General features: G+C 50.5%; 1 protein-coding gene across 15 annotated transcripts in view; it reads left to right on the top strand.

Annotated features, from left to right (window-relative positions):
* Sin1 (SAPK-interacting protein 1) overlaps window positions 1-19324 on the top strand; it is a 140166-nt gene that overhangs the window by 70331 nt on the left and 50511 nt on the right. For 10 of the 15 annotated variants that reach the window (XM_077650761.1, XM_077650765.1, XM_077650755.1 and 7 more), the window contains 3 exons: window positions 879-985; window positions 1891-2059; window positions 9683-9844. In XM_077650761.1, coding sequence (XP_077506887.1) covers window positions 879-985; window positions 1891-2059; window positions 9683-9844 — 438 coding nt within the window. Of the gene's footprint in view, window positions 1-878; window positions 986-1890; window positions 2060-9677; window positions 9845-19324 lie in introns of all 15 variants that reach the window. The other 5 variants (XM_077650768.1, XM_077650769.1, XM_077650762.1 and 2 more) reach the window with 1 other exon arrangement.

Here is a 19324-nt window from a genome sequence, read left to right as displayed (position 1 = left end):
TGGCTCGTCTGCACTTCGGGGCTTGACGCCATGAGTCCTGATGACGCGGAAAGCGCGAAGAGCAGTGAAGGCGTATTCTGAAGCTGCTGCTGCATTTTTTTTTAGGGGGGGGGGGTTCTTCTTTGAGCTGGAGCCGGAAATACGGCAACTGCAAACAATTGCACTTGACCGCGCATCATGGGTTATGGCGTACAAAGACACTTGCAGCGAAGGCCGTTTTTTTTTGTTGTTTTTTTTACCTGGCACATTGGAAAGTGTCACTTCCAGTTTCTGATGCTGAGTGCGTGTTTTCCCGTGTGAACTTGTCAAAAAACAGATGCGCAACAAAATGAAGCTGAACTAGCAGATGGCGATTCCACGAATCAAGTTCGATCTGTGGCTTCAAGACAAAACAGCTTTTCAACGTCCTACTGAGTTGTTGGCTAGAATGTGACACAATTACTCTTGCGAGATCTAGGCGTATACTGAGTAAATTTAATACTTGGTTTCTTTATTTGCAACGTATGGGTGCCTTGAAGACCTGGCAAAGGGCCAATATTTTGTGTTCTTTATTGTGTTTCTTGCGTTGGCTCAGAACGCTATTTTTTATTGTTATTTGATAAGAACTAGTTCTGGCTCCTTTTAAAATGTGCCCAACGGCAGCCCTCTTTCTCCTAGCGCGCGTACTGCAATGCGATATCTTGACTCGCGTGTAGGTGGCGGCGGGCACCGTCTTGGCGCCCCTGTGATGGTTACTGAAACTAACTGCGCCGGCCAGCGGCTTGGTTCATTCCTTGAGTGCTAGTGTGACGTTTTGGAGGGAGGTAAAAGGGTGGGAAGACCCACCGCAGTGTCACTTTGGAGGCCAAGGTCTTGTGCTCTCTCTTGCCCTGGCACAGGCGCTCCAACACGGCCCAGCGGCTGGAGCGGCTCAAGAAGGAGCGCCGACTGCAAGGCAAGCTGCGACACATCGTCTGGAAGGACCAGTCACCCAAGCAACTCTCCGGTCAGTCGGTCCCGCGGGGTCGCATATGCGTGCTATACCGTTACGTTTTGTAAATGTATCCACCCGTTATGCAGACCGCCCTTTTTTTGCGTAGTTTGGAGCGTCCCGCAACTTAATTACGGCTGCTTTCTGCTGCTGCAGTGGTTGCAGCCATCTGTTTGCTTGTTCCTCGTGACAGGGCGTTCGGGAATTAGCTGCTTTGCCCAGAAGCACGCAGCATCGCGGTCGTCCTCGCCGTCATTTTTGTCAGTCCCGCTTCACTTTTCAGGACTCGCCTGTCGCCGTCAAAAAGTTCCCCCTTGTTTAATCACTTTCTCCGACAAAAGCGTTGTTTTCTCGCCCGCAGTAGCGCGGGGGAGGGAAAAAGTTTCCTTTTCGTTTCGCGATGTGATTTAAAGGAGAAGCGCAGTGTCTGCCCATTTCCAACAACTCGCCAATGGAGCTCGATGAGCTGCGGCTGTGGCGCGAGTGTATCCTTGGCAGGCTAATTGACTGGTGGCCAGCACCCGAGCCGCCGGTAATTACGGCCGGGCCCGGGAAACGGGAGACGACGGGCGTCTCGCGTTGCGCTGACAAATGGCGCCAATTTGGACACCCTCGCAGCCCCTCCCGTGTCGCGGAAACGGGAGCTGGGCACCTCTCTTCTTCGGGCGATAAATAAGGTGCCGGCTCCAGTGTCGCGCCTCTTTTTCCCGCGCGCCTTGTCTTTGTGTTCTGCTTGGCGTTGGACGGCTGAATGGGGCCGGTCTCTGCTTGGCTGCCACCTTCTCTCGTTTGGAAGGCCCCCTCTCTCCCGCTGCCGAGATGGCATGGGTCGGAGCAAAACAGCCGCGTAATTGTTTAAAAAAAGTTTGTTTCGTCGCTGCTGTTGCAAGGCGCTGACGAGGGAACCGTTGGCTGCGCAGCCTTGGAAGTGGACACGTACTTTCCGCGCAAGGAGTCGGCCGCGCGCCGTTCCGCGGACGGCGGGGCGACGCAGCAGAGAAGTTCGGCGCTGGCGCGGCAGCTGGAGAAATTCCCCGTGGCGCCCAACAACCCGTTCAACGAGTACACGCGCTTCGACGGCAAGGTGAGGTGTGTGTGTGTGTGTGTGTGTGTGTGTGTGTGTGTGTGTGTGTGTGTGTGTGTGTGTGTGTGTGTGTGTGTGTGTGTGTGTGTGTGTGTGTGTGTGTGTGTGTGTGCGTGTGTGTGTGTGTGTGTGTGCGCGTGCGTGCGTGCGTGCGTGCGTGCGCGCGCGCGCGCGCTCATTTTTGCAGTTGCGTGGGAAACCTAGAAACTTTAGCTGCAATTTATGGGTGACGCAGTCTGTTAGGCACAGATTAACACAATTTAAAAATGGGATGGCAGCCATATTTTGGGTGTTTGTTTTCATTTGAGACTCCACTCCTAAGCCCTGCATACTCAGTTGTGTGCATTAACCATTAACCAGGTGGAAGTGCGTCAATGGAAAAACATGAAAGAATGTGCATACTCAAAGCTGATTGTTGTCAGGGCTCCTCAGAGTCTTTCTTTTTTTTTTTGTCTGCTTTTACGTGTTCGTCTCTGTGACATTCTTTTTGTTATAGTTATATCTCCATTTATTTTCTAGGGCTTTTCACGTAGAGGGGCTGTGGAAGGGGGGCTGTCAATAAGGTTGCCGCATGCCTGGTATGTTAAAGGGACACTGAGGAGAAATTGAAGTTGGCTTCTATCGATAGAATACCAGGTCCTGATCACAAAAACGCCACTCTTACTGAAAACAAAGCTCTTGTTAGGTACAAAATAGCAAGAACCAAAATACAGGTATCGCCACCACAGGCCGATCTCGCAAGTACAAGCATGCTGACGTCATAGGACTCTGGAGGAATTTTCCTTCCTACATGGAGGTCGCGAATCTCTGAGGCTGACAAAGGAAGGTTGCACGGTTCAATATTGAAGTAAGTTTTGTTGTAAAACCGATAGTGCACTTTTATCTCACAAGGAAGACAGACAAAAGACAACCTGAATGTTGGAAGCAAATAAAACTGATGCTTGGCGGTGCCACAGGCGGCCAGGAGATTTTCTATTTGTTATGGCGCTTTGCGTGCCCCGTGGTTTTGTTTTTGACGCGCCTCGATTTACAAGCGCCGAACAGCAGAGGAACTCCAAGTGCCGCTTCAAGTGCTAGTTAACCTTTGAAGGAGCCTGTTAAGGCTGGTCAGATGATCGCCACAGTCAATGAAAAACTATGATGGCACGATGGTCGGTGATCGTACAAGGCAGTTCGCAGTATAAAGAGCACTTGTATCTTTGCCGCTCGCCTGGCGAAACATTCCCGGCTGTGCCAGTCAACTTCAAACTACTTAACGGAAATCGTTTATTAGGGACGGGAGACAAGGTACAAGCCAGTTAAGAAAAATTGCTGATGGCCGAGCTCTGTTAAGCCAGGATATACGTAGCGAAACGGCGGAGGTTTCTGTATCGGAAGAGTGCATTCACTAGATGCGCCTTTATTGGTCGGCACACGTTGAGCCGTTGTGGCAGAGTGGTAGCGTCTCCATTTCAAACGGGAAAAAGCCCTGGTTCAATTCCGAGCCTCGGCACAGTATATTTTTTTTTTTATTCAGTGAAAGGGCGAGGGGCTTCAGTGGCTCCCATAGATGCCGCCACTGAATACGTTGGTTAGCGGTTAAGCTCTGGCTCTGTTAAGGCTCTGTTAAGGCGCGTTCATGCTCCGGCGTAACGCGCGCGCTGCACGGCGACGTCACGTCAGCCAAAGCGAGACCCTCTATACTCCAACTGCACTTGACCGCCGACGCGTTCGGCGGCTCCGGCGCACTCTGACCGCACTGGCGGAGGAGACTTGGAGCATGTCTCTATTTCGTGCCGAGTGCGCCAGCCGCCGCCAGCCCGGCCAGTCTGATTCGACTCCGCGGCGAGGTACGCCAGAGCGATGAGGCTGGCTGGCATGGTAGCTGCCTGACGTCTGAAAGAAATGCACCGGGGCATGCAACGGAAGAGGATGCGAGCATAGAAAAGTCGTTGGAAAGGCTCGCACGATTGTGGGTTCTCTGTTGCGTGTAGGGGCTGACGAGTGGAGCAAGTTGATGTGCGCTCCTGGGGAGGTGTTTCAGAGCCCCTTAAATATTTGGAGCCATGTGGCTAGTACATATGAGTCTTCTTTTTTTTTTCCGAAATGAGCCAAATTGACCGAAACAGAAACTGAGAAAACCGCAAAAGTTTGATGCGCATAAACTGTGTACTGCTGTCCAAGCTGTTAAATGACACGCTCTACATGTAAGTTAGAGCAACTTTAGACCACCATGTATTGAAAAATTATGCAATAATTCGGTGAATAGCAGCATGTTAACTGTATTTGGCTCTTTTCGTTGTAAAACTCGGTGTGGGCAGGATTTTTTTTTTTTCGAAAACTTTATTTTTGCAGTAATAATTGCTGTCTTCATGAAAGCAATGCTGGTAGTTGAGCAAATTCATTGTGTGCAAATAAGGGACACTGCTGTGCTTCAGCAGCACAAGCATGCAAGTACAGTAGAACCTCGATTATACGACTTCCAAGGGACCACGTGAAATCGTCGTGTAATCCGGCCGTCATACAATCGAAAATCTCGCACAGGTGACACATTTAAAAAACACGTCCGCTACTTTGGCTTTCAAAATTAAAGTTCGTTTCCCCGCGCGTTATAAAACCCCCGTCTTGATTGATTGATTGATTGATTGATTGATTGATTGATTGGCAGCTTTATTTATCTCAAAAAGGAATGGGGCAGCAGGGGAGGGAGAGAGGTCCTAGGCTGGGTAGGCCTCTGCTACCCTCTGGGCCCAATCAAGGATCTTGTCCTGGAGATCAGGCGCTGGGCGGCGCAGGGCAGCCTCCCACTGCTCCTTTGAATTAATATTCAGGGATTTTGGGGCAAGGGGTGGGGGGTGACGAACACAGCCCCACATGATGTGGTCGAGGTTGGCGCCAGCCGGCCAGAAATTACAAGCTGAGGAGGGATAGACAGCTGGTTTGATGAGGTGGCGGAAGGTAGGAGTGGAAAAAGTTCGAGTCTGAAGCTGACGCCACAGAATCTCTCGATACTGAGAGGTTTTGCGATAGGCAGGGCGGTATACAATGCGACCGAGGCGATAATGGTGACATGTCATGAATGGAGAGAAGGCGGTCCGGAGTAGTAAGCGGGGCCACGTGGCTGAAGGTGGACTCCATGGCCAGCGCCCGGACAGTGAAACCTCGAGCGCAGGCGTGAGCCACCTCGTTGCCAGCTGGGCCTGCGTGCGCGGGGGTCCAAAGAAGGTTGATTGATAGAGTGGGGCGGACGGTGGATGGCTTATGTGGAATCACTGACAATGGTGGTAATATCGGGAGTGGTCAAAGCAAGAGCAAGGGCCGCCTCCTTCGAAGAGGAGGCATGTACAGAGGCAGCCGTTTTAGGGCGGCCGCTGGAATCAACGGCGGAAAGGGCATAGGAGAGGTCGGAGTGATATTCAGCCGCAAAGGCATAGGGCACTTCCTTGGCAGTGGAAAGGCATTTTTGAAGGGCTTCGGCCCGTTTTTGACGTCGTTGTGGATGGTGAGCAGTGTGCATAGTTTTGGGGAAAGGAAGGATGCGTAAGTGTTGATGAATACGACACGGGATAGTGTGCTTGGACTGTGGAATCGGGGTAAGGTCGATGGGTAGGGACTTAAGTACATGCCGACCAGTTGTGGTACGGGCAAGGCGGGCATATTGTGAGGTGAGATCAGCCTCTACAACCCGCGTTTTCGTTCTGCGAGAATTATACCCCTGCCACACGGCAAATTTAATGTCATTTCCATCGAATGACATTCGTTAAAAGCGACATTAGTTTGCTGCTACACGAGAAAATATAATGACATTCGATGAAAACGACATTAGGTATCGAATGAGTTTGGGGAACTCATTCGCCAGCAAACTCCGAGCTAATGTGTTCCCTCGACACCAAAGACTTGGTGAGAATATGCACCGAACATAAATTTCAAACGCGACACAAGCATTATAATATTTCAACGCCCGTATAATTCTGTGGTCGTTCATTTATTTATATAATAATACCGAATAGCACCAGAAAAAATAAAACTGTCACTCTCGCTACCAGCCAACCGGAATGGACGAGCAGGCATGTTTTTTGGCTGTCGAAAATGCAGTCCACCCAAGTGCGGCAAAGTTTCTTCAAACCATCTTTCGCTCCTCTGGAATGCCCATCGCTCTCGAGGCACCGCTGGCAAACTTTCAGCAATAGCTGCACTTATCGCGAAGGCATTGGCGATAAGTCGATCCTCAAGGTCAGCGCTCACTGCTTCTTGATGGCGTATGGCTACCCTCAGCTGCGCTAATCTGCCTTTGTACAGGGCCAGCCTGCTGCGTCTTTGTGCTCGCAAGCATAGACTCGCAGCGATCGCATTCCGCTGCCGCGAATCCATTGCACAAAGCGACGTGTGGCGTCCGCCATTTGTCTGCCGCCGCTGGCTGAACTTTGGCTTGGACTCGTGGTGGATAGCAGTGATCAACGCGTTATTGAAACGAGGATTAAAATTTTTAAATCGGTTTCCATTCGCAAAACAATACTTTTCGAAACATATAGAAGCATAGATCAAAATGTTTTTATGCTGCACTTTTTCTCCATCGCAATCGCCATCATTTGCAAATGGCATTACTTTTGGCCGTGTAGCAGCACGCAGAATAAATGACATTAAGTCGAACAAATGTCATTCGATGGGAATGACATTAGATTTGCCGTGTGGCAGGGGTATTAGTTCTGAGGCCACGCAGCCAGGCTTTTCGGCATCGAAGAGGCAGCTTTAGACAAGGCGCGCGAGCGTTCCTGTCCCTGCGCGTTAAGTAGACGTCACATGCGCCTCAAAAACGGTGGTATGGACGACGCGCGAGAAATATGTCTGCTCTGATTTTTAGCGCCAACTCGATGAACACTTCCTTGGCGTACGTGTGGAGCGCCTGCACGCCCAGTGCCGCGCCATGACAGACGTCGAAAAGGGGCATGCATCACCGTGTTCCCGGTGCTGGCTCGCTCCCCCTCTTGAGCCGACTGAGAGAATGTCAAGCCGTGAACAAAAGATGGTTAGGGAGCTGAAAGGATTCCAAGGAAAGTTGGGGGAACCTGAAAGAGCTTCCAGCCGTGAAGAAAAGAGTACGAGAGCCCCGTGGTCCTCCGATTGTTGTAACAGCCACTGTAACAGGATCCCGCTTCTGAAGCGCGGGAGCGCCCATGTGCAGGCGCCGGTAACATCTGCGCTTGCTCGCACGTCGCGCCTCGCGCATGCAGACAGGCTGCAGCGTACGCCCGTGCATAGGCGCTCCGCCCGTATGCATAGGATGTTTCCATCGAGTTGCGGTGCTTTGATGCGGCGGCAGAGGGGGGGAAGTGGGGGGAGCACATCTAGGTAACCTACTGCGACCCTTCGAAGGCGTTTTTCGGCGTGCAGTACAACAATGCCAGCGACATGTCTTTCTGTTCAGACTTCCTCTAGAACTGCTGTCATTCCGTGTCTGTACTAAAATTTGCATCATGAAAAAAAAAAGAAAACACTATGGTCGCTTCCGATGCCAATGTGCCGGCGGCGCACTTTCTGCAGTGATGTGCGGCTCACCGGCTGACAACGCACTGCTCGCTCGTGGCTCGCTCGGTGTCGCTAGGCCTAACGTGCTCTGCACTGGAGCTGCAGCAGAAGCGTTTTTGAACGAGCCGTTGATGATCATAGAAATGTATAATCTTGTTACAGAAACTACGATAACTTCATGCTGGTATGAACGTACAGTCAATTTCCTTAACGTAACACCTTCATCAGCGAAGCGCACAGAAAAACGGGCCAGGCAGGCCGCCTCGCACCATCAGCTGCAGGTCACACATGTGGAGTTCGAGTCTGAGCCATCGGCAGATCTGTCAGGCCTTCGTGCTCTCGGTCGCATCATTGTCCTCACATCCCTGTCTTGATTCCGATCTGGACCCAACTTGGTTGACGTCACAACTGCCAGTAAAGCGCTCTGCCAGCGTCTCTCATTCTGGGCGGTTCTCGCCGGCCGCCGTACAAAGTGGGGCGTGCAGATTTTTTCACAAAGGTGAATAGCACCCGGTGTGGTAGACCTCTAGTGCACCCCCACCCCCTTTACCTGCTATGGAAGCTGCACTCTTAACTGTAACATATGAAAGATATTTGACCACAGCATTACAAGAACAACCTGTATTGCATGGCGTATTTACAAACAACAAATGTATGTAGCTGCACAGCTAGTGGGAAGCAGCACCCAGCACGTGAACCGCTATTCATCTTCCTCCTTGTCTGCACCTTGTTGTGACATGAACCTCCGGCGACAATAGCACATTCCCGGTGCTTAGCTGGAAGCATGTCACCTGCGTGGTGCTGCTTGAGCCAAACAGCGTCAAGAGCGTCAGTTACTAGGCAGCTGAACGATGTCAGGAAATATAGCAGGGCAATTTCATAGGTCATATCGGTCACCTGACTGAGCACGTACGGGGCGCATAGCTTTTAGAGTCTGGCCCGGAGGTATAAACAACATAGGAAGATGAGGTAACCCGGAAATACGTGGGCTTCCTGATGCTGGCAGCCATAAACAGGCTGCTCATTGGAATGTGACGAGTAGAGGTGGGCACAGGCGAGTTGGCACATGATTCAGCTTGCGTGCAGCGACATCTCGTGCATACTGTGTGGCTGAGGCGCCAGCAGGCAGCATCAATGTATCCAGGCCATAGGACGTTGTAGGGTGCCTGGTGAACAAAGGATAAAATGGCGAAAAGACAGCGGTGTAATGGTGGAAAGAACAGTAGGCGAGAGTGACATAAGGTAGAGCAACTTCCCAATCACTTCGGTCAGCTCAGGCTTTTGCAGAAGTAAAGATCCCTGGATGTTTGCCTCTAGGCCCATGCTGTGTGGCTTATTATGCATCACTAGAGTTCTAGTGCCTTGAAGATAAGAAGCCCTGCAAAATTTAGGATTTCCATGAATTCTGCAGGGTCCCCACAACCCTGCTTAGAAACAAACCCCTCGGCGCTTTATTTTTGCAAAGGCTGTACTTAGGAGAGCATATCAATCAATGTTTGGTCGAGGCATTCAGTCAGTCGAGTCGAGGGATGATAGGCTGTGGTCAGTTGGTGTCAGTTGGAACATGAGCGGAGGACACCACTGATGGCTTTTGGCAGAAACTAGTGGCCTCGATCGGTAATTAATTCTCATAAAGTACCATGATGAAGCACATGGCCGCCTTTTGCGTTTCACCTCCATTGCAATGCGGCCGCCGTGGTTGGGTTCAAACCGGAGTACTCCTGCTCAGTAACAGAGTGCCGTAACGACTGAGCTACCGTGGCAGGTGGCTTTTCGTGCCACTGCACCAGTTTATCTTCTTCCTTTTTAATTTCTAACATTGTGCATTTATGGCTTGTAAGTGGCTCTGTGGCCTAAGTGGTGTATTTCTTTTCCACAGTGTGCATGTGTGGGTGTGACCTGTGGTAGCCTAGAGGCCTTGTTCTTTTTTCTTTCTGTTTCACAATGCACTCATGGCTCCATTATTTAACAGCAACTGTAGCGAGGTATAGAAGTCATCCTAATCTGGCAAGATCGACACCTATCAGTGTTGGGGGTGCATTTGTTTTGTTTACTATGAGACAGAGTGATTAGTGCAGTGGAATTCAGCTGCAGAGGCCTGTGTGTACACTCATGCAGGTGAGCGAACCAGCACATCGTCGCATCAACGTGTTCATGAGCATGCTACCCCCGGATGAGCGTGGGTTTCCCATCATGGTGTCTGCCTTACCTGGGGCCCGGATCCATGACCTCATAGGCCTTGTCTGCTGGCACTACACTAATGAAGGACGTTCGCCCAAGCTCAAGTGGGTTTGTTTCCCCCATTGAAAGTATTTTCCCCTTCGCCATGAGTACTGCTTTTGGAGACAGTTTCTCATCAGTTGACTACTGCACAGATTTTTGTCTGATCCATTCAACTCAGTGTAGCACCACCAAGCTGATGTTTGCAACAGTGCAGTTTTTTGGGAAGGCTGGGTGCCAGCTGATATTTTCGGAAGCTTTTCATGCATTATGTGTCACTCACGTAATGGGCAAGGTCATGCTGTATATTTGCACAATCCATGTGTGGTGGAAGTGTGTCATCTGCTATGAACAAAGCATGCTTTAGGTTCGGCCAAGTGTAATACCCCTCTTTTTGGTTACAGGCGCGAAAACAGACACAACACAAGGTAGAAAGACGGGACGGAGCGCCACTCACAACTGATTTATTTGAAGGCAACACAGACAAATATATACCATCGTATTCCCCTCTTCTGCGGCCGCTCCTATATAGGGCAAACAGGACGCTGCGTTAACGAGTGAATCAGGGAACACGGAAGAAATGTAGAGCAAGATACAGAATTAATCGAAGCTTTTTTTATTGCAAAGAAAGGAAGCATGTGCATCAGCAACACGTCCATATCTTTGTATAAGGCAGAGAACAATTTTTTCACTCGTTCGCTATCATATCAACTTTGAAGATCATAGCATTCCTTGCGTGTACGATGGTATATATTTGTCCATGTTGCCTTCAAATAAATCAGTTGTGATTGGCGCTCCGTCCCGTCTTTCTACCTTGTGTTGTGTCTGTTTTCGCGCCTGTAACCAAAAAGATGTACAGTTGCCAACTTCGCCAGCAAGACATTCTTTTAAGTTATGTAATACCCCTGTCAATGTCACCCGCAGAACTCCCGTCAGAGTGCATCCATGGAACACGTTTCTCTGGCTGAATGTGTAGCCTCGCCGGCACCAATTTCAGAGGCACAAATTATAAGGCACAAAAATTAGGCACTTTTAAGGAAACGGCAAGAAGCAAAACATAGCGAAATTATAATCGTGCCTGCAACTTTGCAGGATGTGGGGCTGAGGCGGCGCTACTTTCATTCAATTTGTGTTTGTGAGCCAGCTGCTGACCACACCGGTCATGTTGTGAAACATTTGTGCCACGTTGTCGACACTTCCGATCACCGCAAACTCGTCGTTACGACCAAGCTGCTTTCTGCCTCACTGCTACTGCATGCTGCAACAGTGTTCTAGCACACTTTATAGTGGCAAAAGTGGTGTTCGCCTCGTGAGGCTGTCTAAGCAGTTGCCATGGTGTGGCACTGCCAGTTCACAGCTCTGGGGGGCATTATAACATAAGTATTTCTTTTTTTTTTCTTACATTACCAATGTAAATGCATAAAAGAAATGAATCCTTGGTTTTTGAACCTTTTAGAAGGAGATCAATGGGTTGCAAGTGCGTTTCATTTGGGACAAAAAAAGGGCAACTACTTATCTCGGTTATTCCAAAGTTTCATTTTTTTTATTTTCAGGAAGGTCATGTGGAATATCTTCCGAACGAAATGGGATAATAATTGAGCAATGGGTCCGGAGATGACCTCAACTCTTCACTTCCTGACTCTTGTTACGATTAATGACACGAGATATTGCAGTTAATTTGTCTTTATTCTTCCTTTATCTGTTTCTGTGCAATATAAATTCACAGGCTTACTGGGACGGGTATTTGACTGTAGCGAAACTAGGAGAACAATAGGCTCTGAAAGCATCACCGGGCGGCGCTTCTGCCCCCGACGGGGAGTACCATCTCTGGCAGAAAAATAGAAGCTGGGTATACCTACTGCACACTTTCTCCTTTTGCTGCCGCATTCCTTCTCTCTTCCTTGCATGTACAGAGCTCTCACACTGCATCTGTGTCGCATTGCAGTGTACCATCTGCAACGCGACTTCAGCAGGATCTGCCAGCTTGACAGCTATTTCGGAAAGCCAACTTGATTAAATCAAGTTCTAATCACATATTCTCTGGGGAGCAGATGATTGGCAACGACAAAGCATGACTGAGCGGGAAATCCGTTTCACAAGTTAGTGATCACATCGTTTACGATGTGTACCTCGAGGTAAATCTGTCATTTTGTGACATGCTCAAAATTCTGAACACTGCAAGCACTGCAAAACGAAGCACCGCACTCGATCAGTGCTCTTCGTTGTCGAATATAAGGCTCATGCTTTAGTTGTTTTGATGTGGCATCCTTGCAGAAGTAATCACGTACTGTCGGCATGCAAAAAAAAAAAATGCTCGACGGCCATGGTACTACAGTCAAACCTGGATATAACGAAATTGAAAAAAGTTCGCAATTTTTCGTTATATCCAGGTTTTCGTTAGATGCAGTTTTGGGTTAAGACTGGTAAGGATCATGCCAAAACTAAATAAAAATTCGACAGATATCAATTCAAGTGAACTCGCCATTCAAAGAATTTATTTAATAGAGAAAAACTGCGTAATTTTCGCTTGCTGTTTTTGCCCAATTGAAGCCACTACTCGGCGCTTCAAGGAAACTAAGGCATCCAGGGCTGCTTCATCGTCCTGCGAGCCGACGAAATGGCGCAGAACGTCCACCACGTCCATCAGTTCCCTCGCGGTGGGCACAGCACAAAACGTATCAGGCTCTGACGAACCGCCACCTTCAAGGCTATCCTTAACGGTTTCCACAAGTGCCGCATCAGTCATCTCTTCCATAGCCACGGCGCCGTTGTCCACGAACAAAAAGTTGCACAGCTCGACACCGTCGGGCACCCCACCATTCATGCGTAGTTCATCCCACGCTTCTGCGACCTCGGGTGGGCTTGAAAGTTCGTCTTCAGTGACTGTAGCTTGAATGGCCTTATTTACCTGAGCCTTGGCGAAGCAATTGGCGATCACTTGTGATTCGACCTCTTGCCACGACGCAGCAAGCATTCCGATTGCTTGGTAGATATCCACTTTTGTTGGCCGTTCAAGGCGGATGTCCAGGAGCATCTTTTGTATCAATCGACGGCGGTAACAGCATTTAAAATCGAGAGCTTATCTTCAAGCGACAAAACTTTGCATTTCCTCACAGCGGAACTCATCGTAACGAACCGACACCGTAAACACACACCAGCACACGCACGTCAACATGCTGACGAAGAAGAAGGCTTACCATAACTGCGCCGCAACACCACGAAGAATTTGTCATAGTAGTGCCACCTAGTGTCAAGCTACAAAATGAAAGCTTAAAAGTTGCTACGCTTGCCACGGAGCGGCGCTCAACATCATCATCATCATCACCGAGGTCTGCTTGTTTGCTGCGATTGCAAGCGTTCTGCTCGCGGTCTACTTTACCTTTTAATATAAAAACTTACTTAAACAATATTCATTAAAGTTGCGCACTGCCCGGTCAAATTTCGGGCAAAACATTACAAGGTACAGCTCGATGATCAGAGCCACGGATTCGTTACATCAAGGTCGACTGCCGCAACGAGTTCGTTACATGGAGGTCGCCTATACATGGGCTTCAATGGGGGATGTGCTGGGGAATTGAAAAATTTCGTAAAATCCAGGAATTCGTTACATAGAGGTTCGTTACATAGAGGTTCAACTGTATATCATCCGTTGAAAACCCTGGGAAGGTACGAGGCACACGTGCTTATCTGTTGGAAGATCACCCACTGACTTGTGTGCGACGCAGTTGGACTTTAAGCACTGCGAGGCTAGGCGTACTGCTTGCCTTATTATTTTGACTGGTAAAAAATGCGAAAATTTTGATTTTGCAGAAATGGCATATTCGTGTTCAATACACTCCTAAAGTACCTGCCTACAAAATTTTATGATCTAATTCGACCTCCAAGTACTAAAGAAAACTATATAGTTCATGCCTTCAAAGTGTGAAAATGGCAATTTCAGAGCAAAGTGTGGCAGAACTTCGCAGCCCACCGCTTCCCGCGACTGCGTCCCCGAAGGCAGCAGTCTTGGTCTTGTTCAAAAGCTGGCGCTCTCCCCTACCTTCTGCTATTACTCACTATTATGAATTTTTTTTTAAACGTCTGCATTCCGTCGATGTCTGAGGCTTCTACAACTACCTCCTAATGGCTGGCACGCGCACTTAAAATGCAGTTTTCTCAGCTTCGTGTTGTTTGCCAACATGACTAGTCTTGCACAAGTTTTCATTGTTTTTTTATGCTTCCATTCCAATTAATCTTATACTGTTGAATTTAGAAATAAGCTATGGAGCTATGATATTTTTCAGTGGCTGAGTTGAACATATCAAATTTTGTTAACTATAATGTCACCTAATTATATTCCATAATTACGATGTACCTCAACAGTAATACCCCAGTCACACGGGCACTTTCGATCCTCATTGAGTCAATGCTCATCGAACTCAATGCAGATCAACGGTTGTCACACGGCCACTTTCAAGCGCAATCGAGCTCGATCCTGCTTGACTCGATGCCGATTCATCAAGAGTGCTTGAGGTTCCAAGCACAATCGAGAACACTCTCGCTCTCATGAAGCTATAAAAATAAACACAAGTTAACAAAACCAAACCACAATTGTTGTTGTTGTAATTGACTCAAATGTAATACAGAACATTTTTCAGATACTATGCCTGCTTATATGCAAACATTTGAAAATAATCTCTACACCACACTCCAAGCTTCGCCGTCAGTGTAAACAAAGATGGCGTCCTCCTGCTCGTCGGCGCGGAAACTGTGGAGCGAGCGCGAGACAGCCGCTCTCATCGACTGCTGGCAGGACCACCTAAATAATTTGCGGCGCCAGAAGAGAAACGCCGCAGTCTATGCAGAAATCGCGGAGGCGTTGCGGGCCCTCGGGTTGCATCGCACAGCAGCAGAGGTGCGCCACAAAAACCTGGCGCAGATACGCAATGTACCGATTTTGCTACGGATTTGGCTGCCGCTGCCCCCGACTGCAGTGTTGCCGGACAGCGCCATGTTATGGCTGTCGGCGGAACATTTGGCGCCAGCTAACACACATGAGGGAAACTTCTCAATGAGCATTGAAAATGCCCGTGTAGCACCGGATGTTTCAAGCGTGCTCGAAAATCTCGATGCAGATCGAGCTCAATGAGGATCGAAAGTGCCCGTGTGACAGGGGTATAATATAAATAGCTCCAGAAGGCAGGCGTTTGGCTGCAGCTCTTTGTAACCACAACCAAAAATATTGAGGGAAATGACCCATAAAAAATTAACTTATTAGCCTTCAGGTATTGCCCTATAATGTGCAAAGTAATTGAGATATACTGAAAAAAAAATACATTTTTTAAAAACACGCAGAAGAAATATATATATTGTTACGGTTTCCGCATCATCGGGGTGAACAGGCACCTGCCAGTAGCCCGAGAGCAGATCTAGCGTGGAAAAATAACGGGCCCCCTTCAGGCGGTCAAGCGCATCGTCGAGGCGAGGCAGCGGGTACACGTCGCAACTAGTAATAGCATTTAGCTTCCGATAGTCAACGCAGAAGCGGAATGTTCCATCCTTCTTGCGCACAAGGTCGACAGGGGAGGACCAAGGGCTACAAGAAGGGGCAATGATTCCCTGGTCAAGCATGTCGCACACGTGCTGCTGGATGACTCTCCGTTCGGCTGGCGCTACACGGCGAGGTTGGTGATGAACGGGCCCGCGGTTTTCGGTGTTGATCCGATGTTGAGCCCAGGAAGTGCACCCGAGTTCACCGGCGCTGAGAGCAAGGCAACTGCGATGCTCGAGCAGCAAGGTCTTCAGAGAGGCGAGCTCCGCGCAGGTCAGGCTGGGTCCAAAGTTAAATTCTTCCCATGATAGGATCGCCGGCGCTGGAGGGTGGCGAGGCGGGGCTTCAGGTTGCAGAGACGCCACTGGTGACCCGGGGTCCAAAACTGAGGCTGTACCCAATTGCGTGCCGGGAGTCAGCGCGAGAGGTACGCTGCTGATGTTGAGTATAAATACGTGGGCCTCTCCTTTGAGCACAGGCAGAAGGCTTCGAGGGGAGGTCATCTGACGGGCTGGAGCTGAACACCGGATGGGTTCGAACAGCACGTCTGCTGTGACCGGACTGTCAAGCTTGGCATACACCCACGTTGTCGCACCCGGTGGCAGGGTCACGGCGGACGCCACAGTCACGGTAGTGACGTCGAACGGCTTGACTCGACACGGCCACTTCGTCGCGAGGTCACGCAGAGATGCTGAGGCACGCTTGGTCGCCGACACCAGGGACTGCCACAGGGCGACACCAAGGCTGGAAACCCGGCTGAGCCAGCCCGGTCCACAGAGAGTTCGGCTCGCCCGTGGTTTGGTTCTAGTAAAATTAAGGACGACTCCGGCTTGCTGGCACCACCCGCACCCGAGGACCACTGGCCAAATAGGGCTGTCTGCGACAACAAACTCGGTGGAGATGGTATTTCCGAGTGCTGTCAGGTTGACGACGACACGTCCGACTTGCTCCACAGGGGTGCCGTTAAAAGCTAAGAGCCGGGTTTTGGCGGCTGGCAGAAGCAGGTGGGGCGCGTTAGCAACAAACGATTTGTGCAGTACATTGACAGCCGCTCCAGTGTCAACCAAGGCCTTTACGTGCCGGTCAAGCAGGGCGACGTCGACGAGCACGTAAGGAGCATCAGTGGTAATCGGAGCCGACGAAAGGAGGTGCCCCCGGAGTTCCGCCAAATCGTTTCCCGACGTTGGAGGGCCGGCACAGTCCCTCGCGTAGTGTCCCCGCAGGCCGCAGCGGAAGCAGGTCATGCGGGCGTCGTTACGCAGGCGTCGGATAGAGGCCGCAGTTGGGGCTGCGGACCGAGGAGCCTGCACCCGGGCGCTGCGCTCGGCAGACGGTGGCGACCCCCGCGTGGCCAGCAAAGTCAATTCCGCCTCAATGGCCAGCGCCATGGCGGCGCGGACGGAATCAGGACGGCCAGAGCGGACCAAGCGCTGCACCTCGGGGAGTCGGATGGCGTCAACAAACGCCTCGGTGCCGACCAGGGCCACGGCGTTCTGAGGCGCTCCCGGCAGCGACTGCAGAGCCAGGCGCTCAGTGGCGGCGGCGAGGTCCTGGTACGTCTCCCCGGGCTCTTGACGGCGGGCTCGCAGGCGGTGGTACTGCACACGGGGTTGACCTGAGGCACCATAGTGGTCGGCGAGGAGGCCCGCCAGAACAGTGTAAGAGCCCAGCTGGTTGGGCGGCACGTTCTGCAGCAGCTCGGTGGCGCGGCCCCTCAGTTTTGCAACGAGCATCCATGCCTTCATTTGCTCGTCCCAGCCTCTCGCCGCCGCAATACCGTCCAGCTGGATGCGGTAAGCATCCCACGAGATGGTGCCGTCAAATGTGGGCAATTCCACAACGTCCAACGAACACTGCGGCGAGGACGCACCCGCGCCGAGCACGCCATTGGCGGCCACGACCGCAGGCCCAGCGACGGCAGAGCCGTAAACAGCGGCGGCGGGGACGCCCAAAGGCACCTGACCTGTGCTCGGCTCGGCTGGCACCAGGCGACAGAGTTCGCACCGGAGAGCTTCCATCTCCCCAGCCTGGGCAGTCAGACGGGCCTCCCATGCGTCCATCCGTTGGGTGACTGTATCCAGGAGGCGCTCAACACCGGCGTCCGGCTGCTGCGAAGAGCCGAGCCTCTCCGAGCGCCTAGGTCTAGCGGCGCCGGCCGCCGCGTCGTCGGCGCTATCGGCTGGTGGTGGACTCCTGTCGTCTGGCACGTCGGGTGCTTGATTCTGGGAGCGGGTGAGCGGCATGATCCCACCGCTGCCACCAAAATGTTACGGTGTGGGATGCCACGGGGTGGCCACGGGCCCGCCCAGAGAAATATAGCAGCAGTACGGAGGAGAGCCGGCGAAGCACGACCGGCGGCGGCCAAGCTTTCTCGTTCTATCTCCCTCGTGCTAGAGCCGCGCGCTCGCGCTCGCTCTCCGCCTCTTCTTTTATTCCCGTATCAATATGTGCACACCTAATTTGGTTGCAATATTTTTATTAATAAAAATGTTCATTTTAAGACCAGCATCTCCTCTTAATTTGTGCACACTTTTGGGAGTGTCGGAAGCAGCACTGCTCTGTAACGGTAAGAGTATCTGCGGCTTCTCTCAGTCTGCAAAACTGTAGCACGTGAGGAGGCTTCAGCGCAGTAACCTCAAACAGCACGTGATGAGTGCGGAGTTTCGGCACGCTGGAAATGTAAAGCAGGGGACACACGTGGAAAGAAAAAAAAATTCAACAGCAAGTGAATTATAGTAAACGGCATGCGGCTTGGCTGGCTGACTGATATGCACAGCTGAAAGCGGCCATCGCTGTGGGGTTGCAGCAAAGTTTCGAAACAAAACTACACGGCCAGACTTCCTATAGTCACAAACTGTAGGGAGCCTGGCCGACACGCCGCCTCTTTGGAAGCCCGTCCGAATCAACCGATGCCAGCCCCAGGGCGTCCAAATAAATGAGCTTCCTAATTAAAGGGCATCAAATTAATGAGGTTTTACTGTATATGTGACAATGTTTCAGCAAGTTATATCTGTCTCCTGGTCTGTGGAATGTGACTTCACCGCTCTTCAGATTTCAGAGCTTCCCTTAAATTAGTGCCTGCAGTTCTCACTGGTCATGCCTTAGTAAGGTAGGGTAATATCAGTTATATTGGTTTGGTGTTGGTTGCATACTGTACCTCATAAAAGTTTTCTGAGCCCTTGCTTCAAAATTTCCTTGATATTAGCTATCTGCAACTGTACAGAGCACCTGGCTACTGCCTTTCCTTGAAAATAGTTTTGAGTTGCGAATACGTTAAGGCCGTACTTGGATGGAAGTGAAACGCAAAAGGCACCGGTATGGTTTGCAGTGTTAAATTAAATAGCAAAGTTGGGCTAGTTAAACACAATGGACAGCGAAAAAGGAAACCGATCGAACACGCTTTTTGCGTCAAGTTGATGTCTAGCGTGTGTTCTGTTGGTTCCTTTTTCTGCTGTCCGTTGCGTTTCTTTTTTGCACTAGTTACAGTGTCGCAATGGCACGGTAAAAAACCGCAGGTGGTCTTAGATTAACTATGACCATTGTCCTTGCAATACACAACCACCCTGTCTATCATGGCTTTCCCTTTCATGACGGGTTTCCTCAGGACGGTCTTCGCCAGGCTGTCGGTGCCATCGAGAATGCGCCTTTCTTCATCAGCTTCCCATGCTGCACTGCAGTTAAGAGCCAACTACTCACGTATTGCAAAGATAATGGTCTTTCTCTCCTACAATGAAAAGGCATTGCAAGCAGTATAAAAGAACTTTGTTGCAGTAGAACCACCCACGACCCGTTTTAAGGGCAAAGCAGTGGCCCTCTGTGAATCCGTGGAACTCAAGAACCTGGCAAGAGCTATTGCGGACTCCAGAGAGAATGGTTTGTCAGTCTTCATCGCTGTGAAAACCCATAAACCTAATGCATCGTTCAGGATATTTTTAGTGAGAAAGGCACCTGGCAGTAGCACATCAGTCGGTTTCTGCTGAAGCACTTAAATAATCTAACAAGTTTCAGACCCTTT

The sequence above is a fragment of the Amblyomma americanum genome, chromosome 1, assembly GCF_052857255.1.
Source record: "Amblyomma americanum isolate KBUSLIRL-KWMA chromosome 1, ASM5285725v1, whole genome shotgun sequence".
Lineage (NCBI taxonomy): Eukaryota > Metazoa > Arthropoda > Arachnida > Ixodida > Ixodidae > Amblyomma > Amblyomma americanum.
The sequence above is the reverse complement of the archived record's forward strand: the minus strand, read 5'-3'. Positions and strand labels throughout refer to the sequence as shown.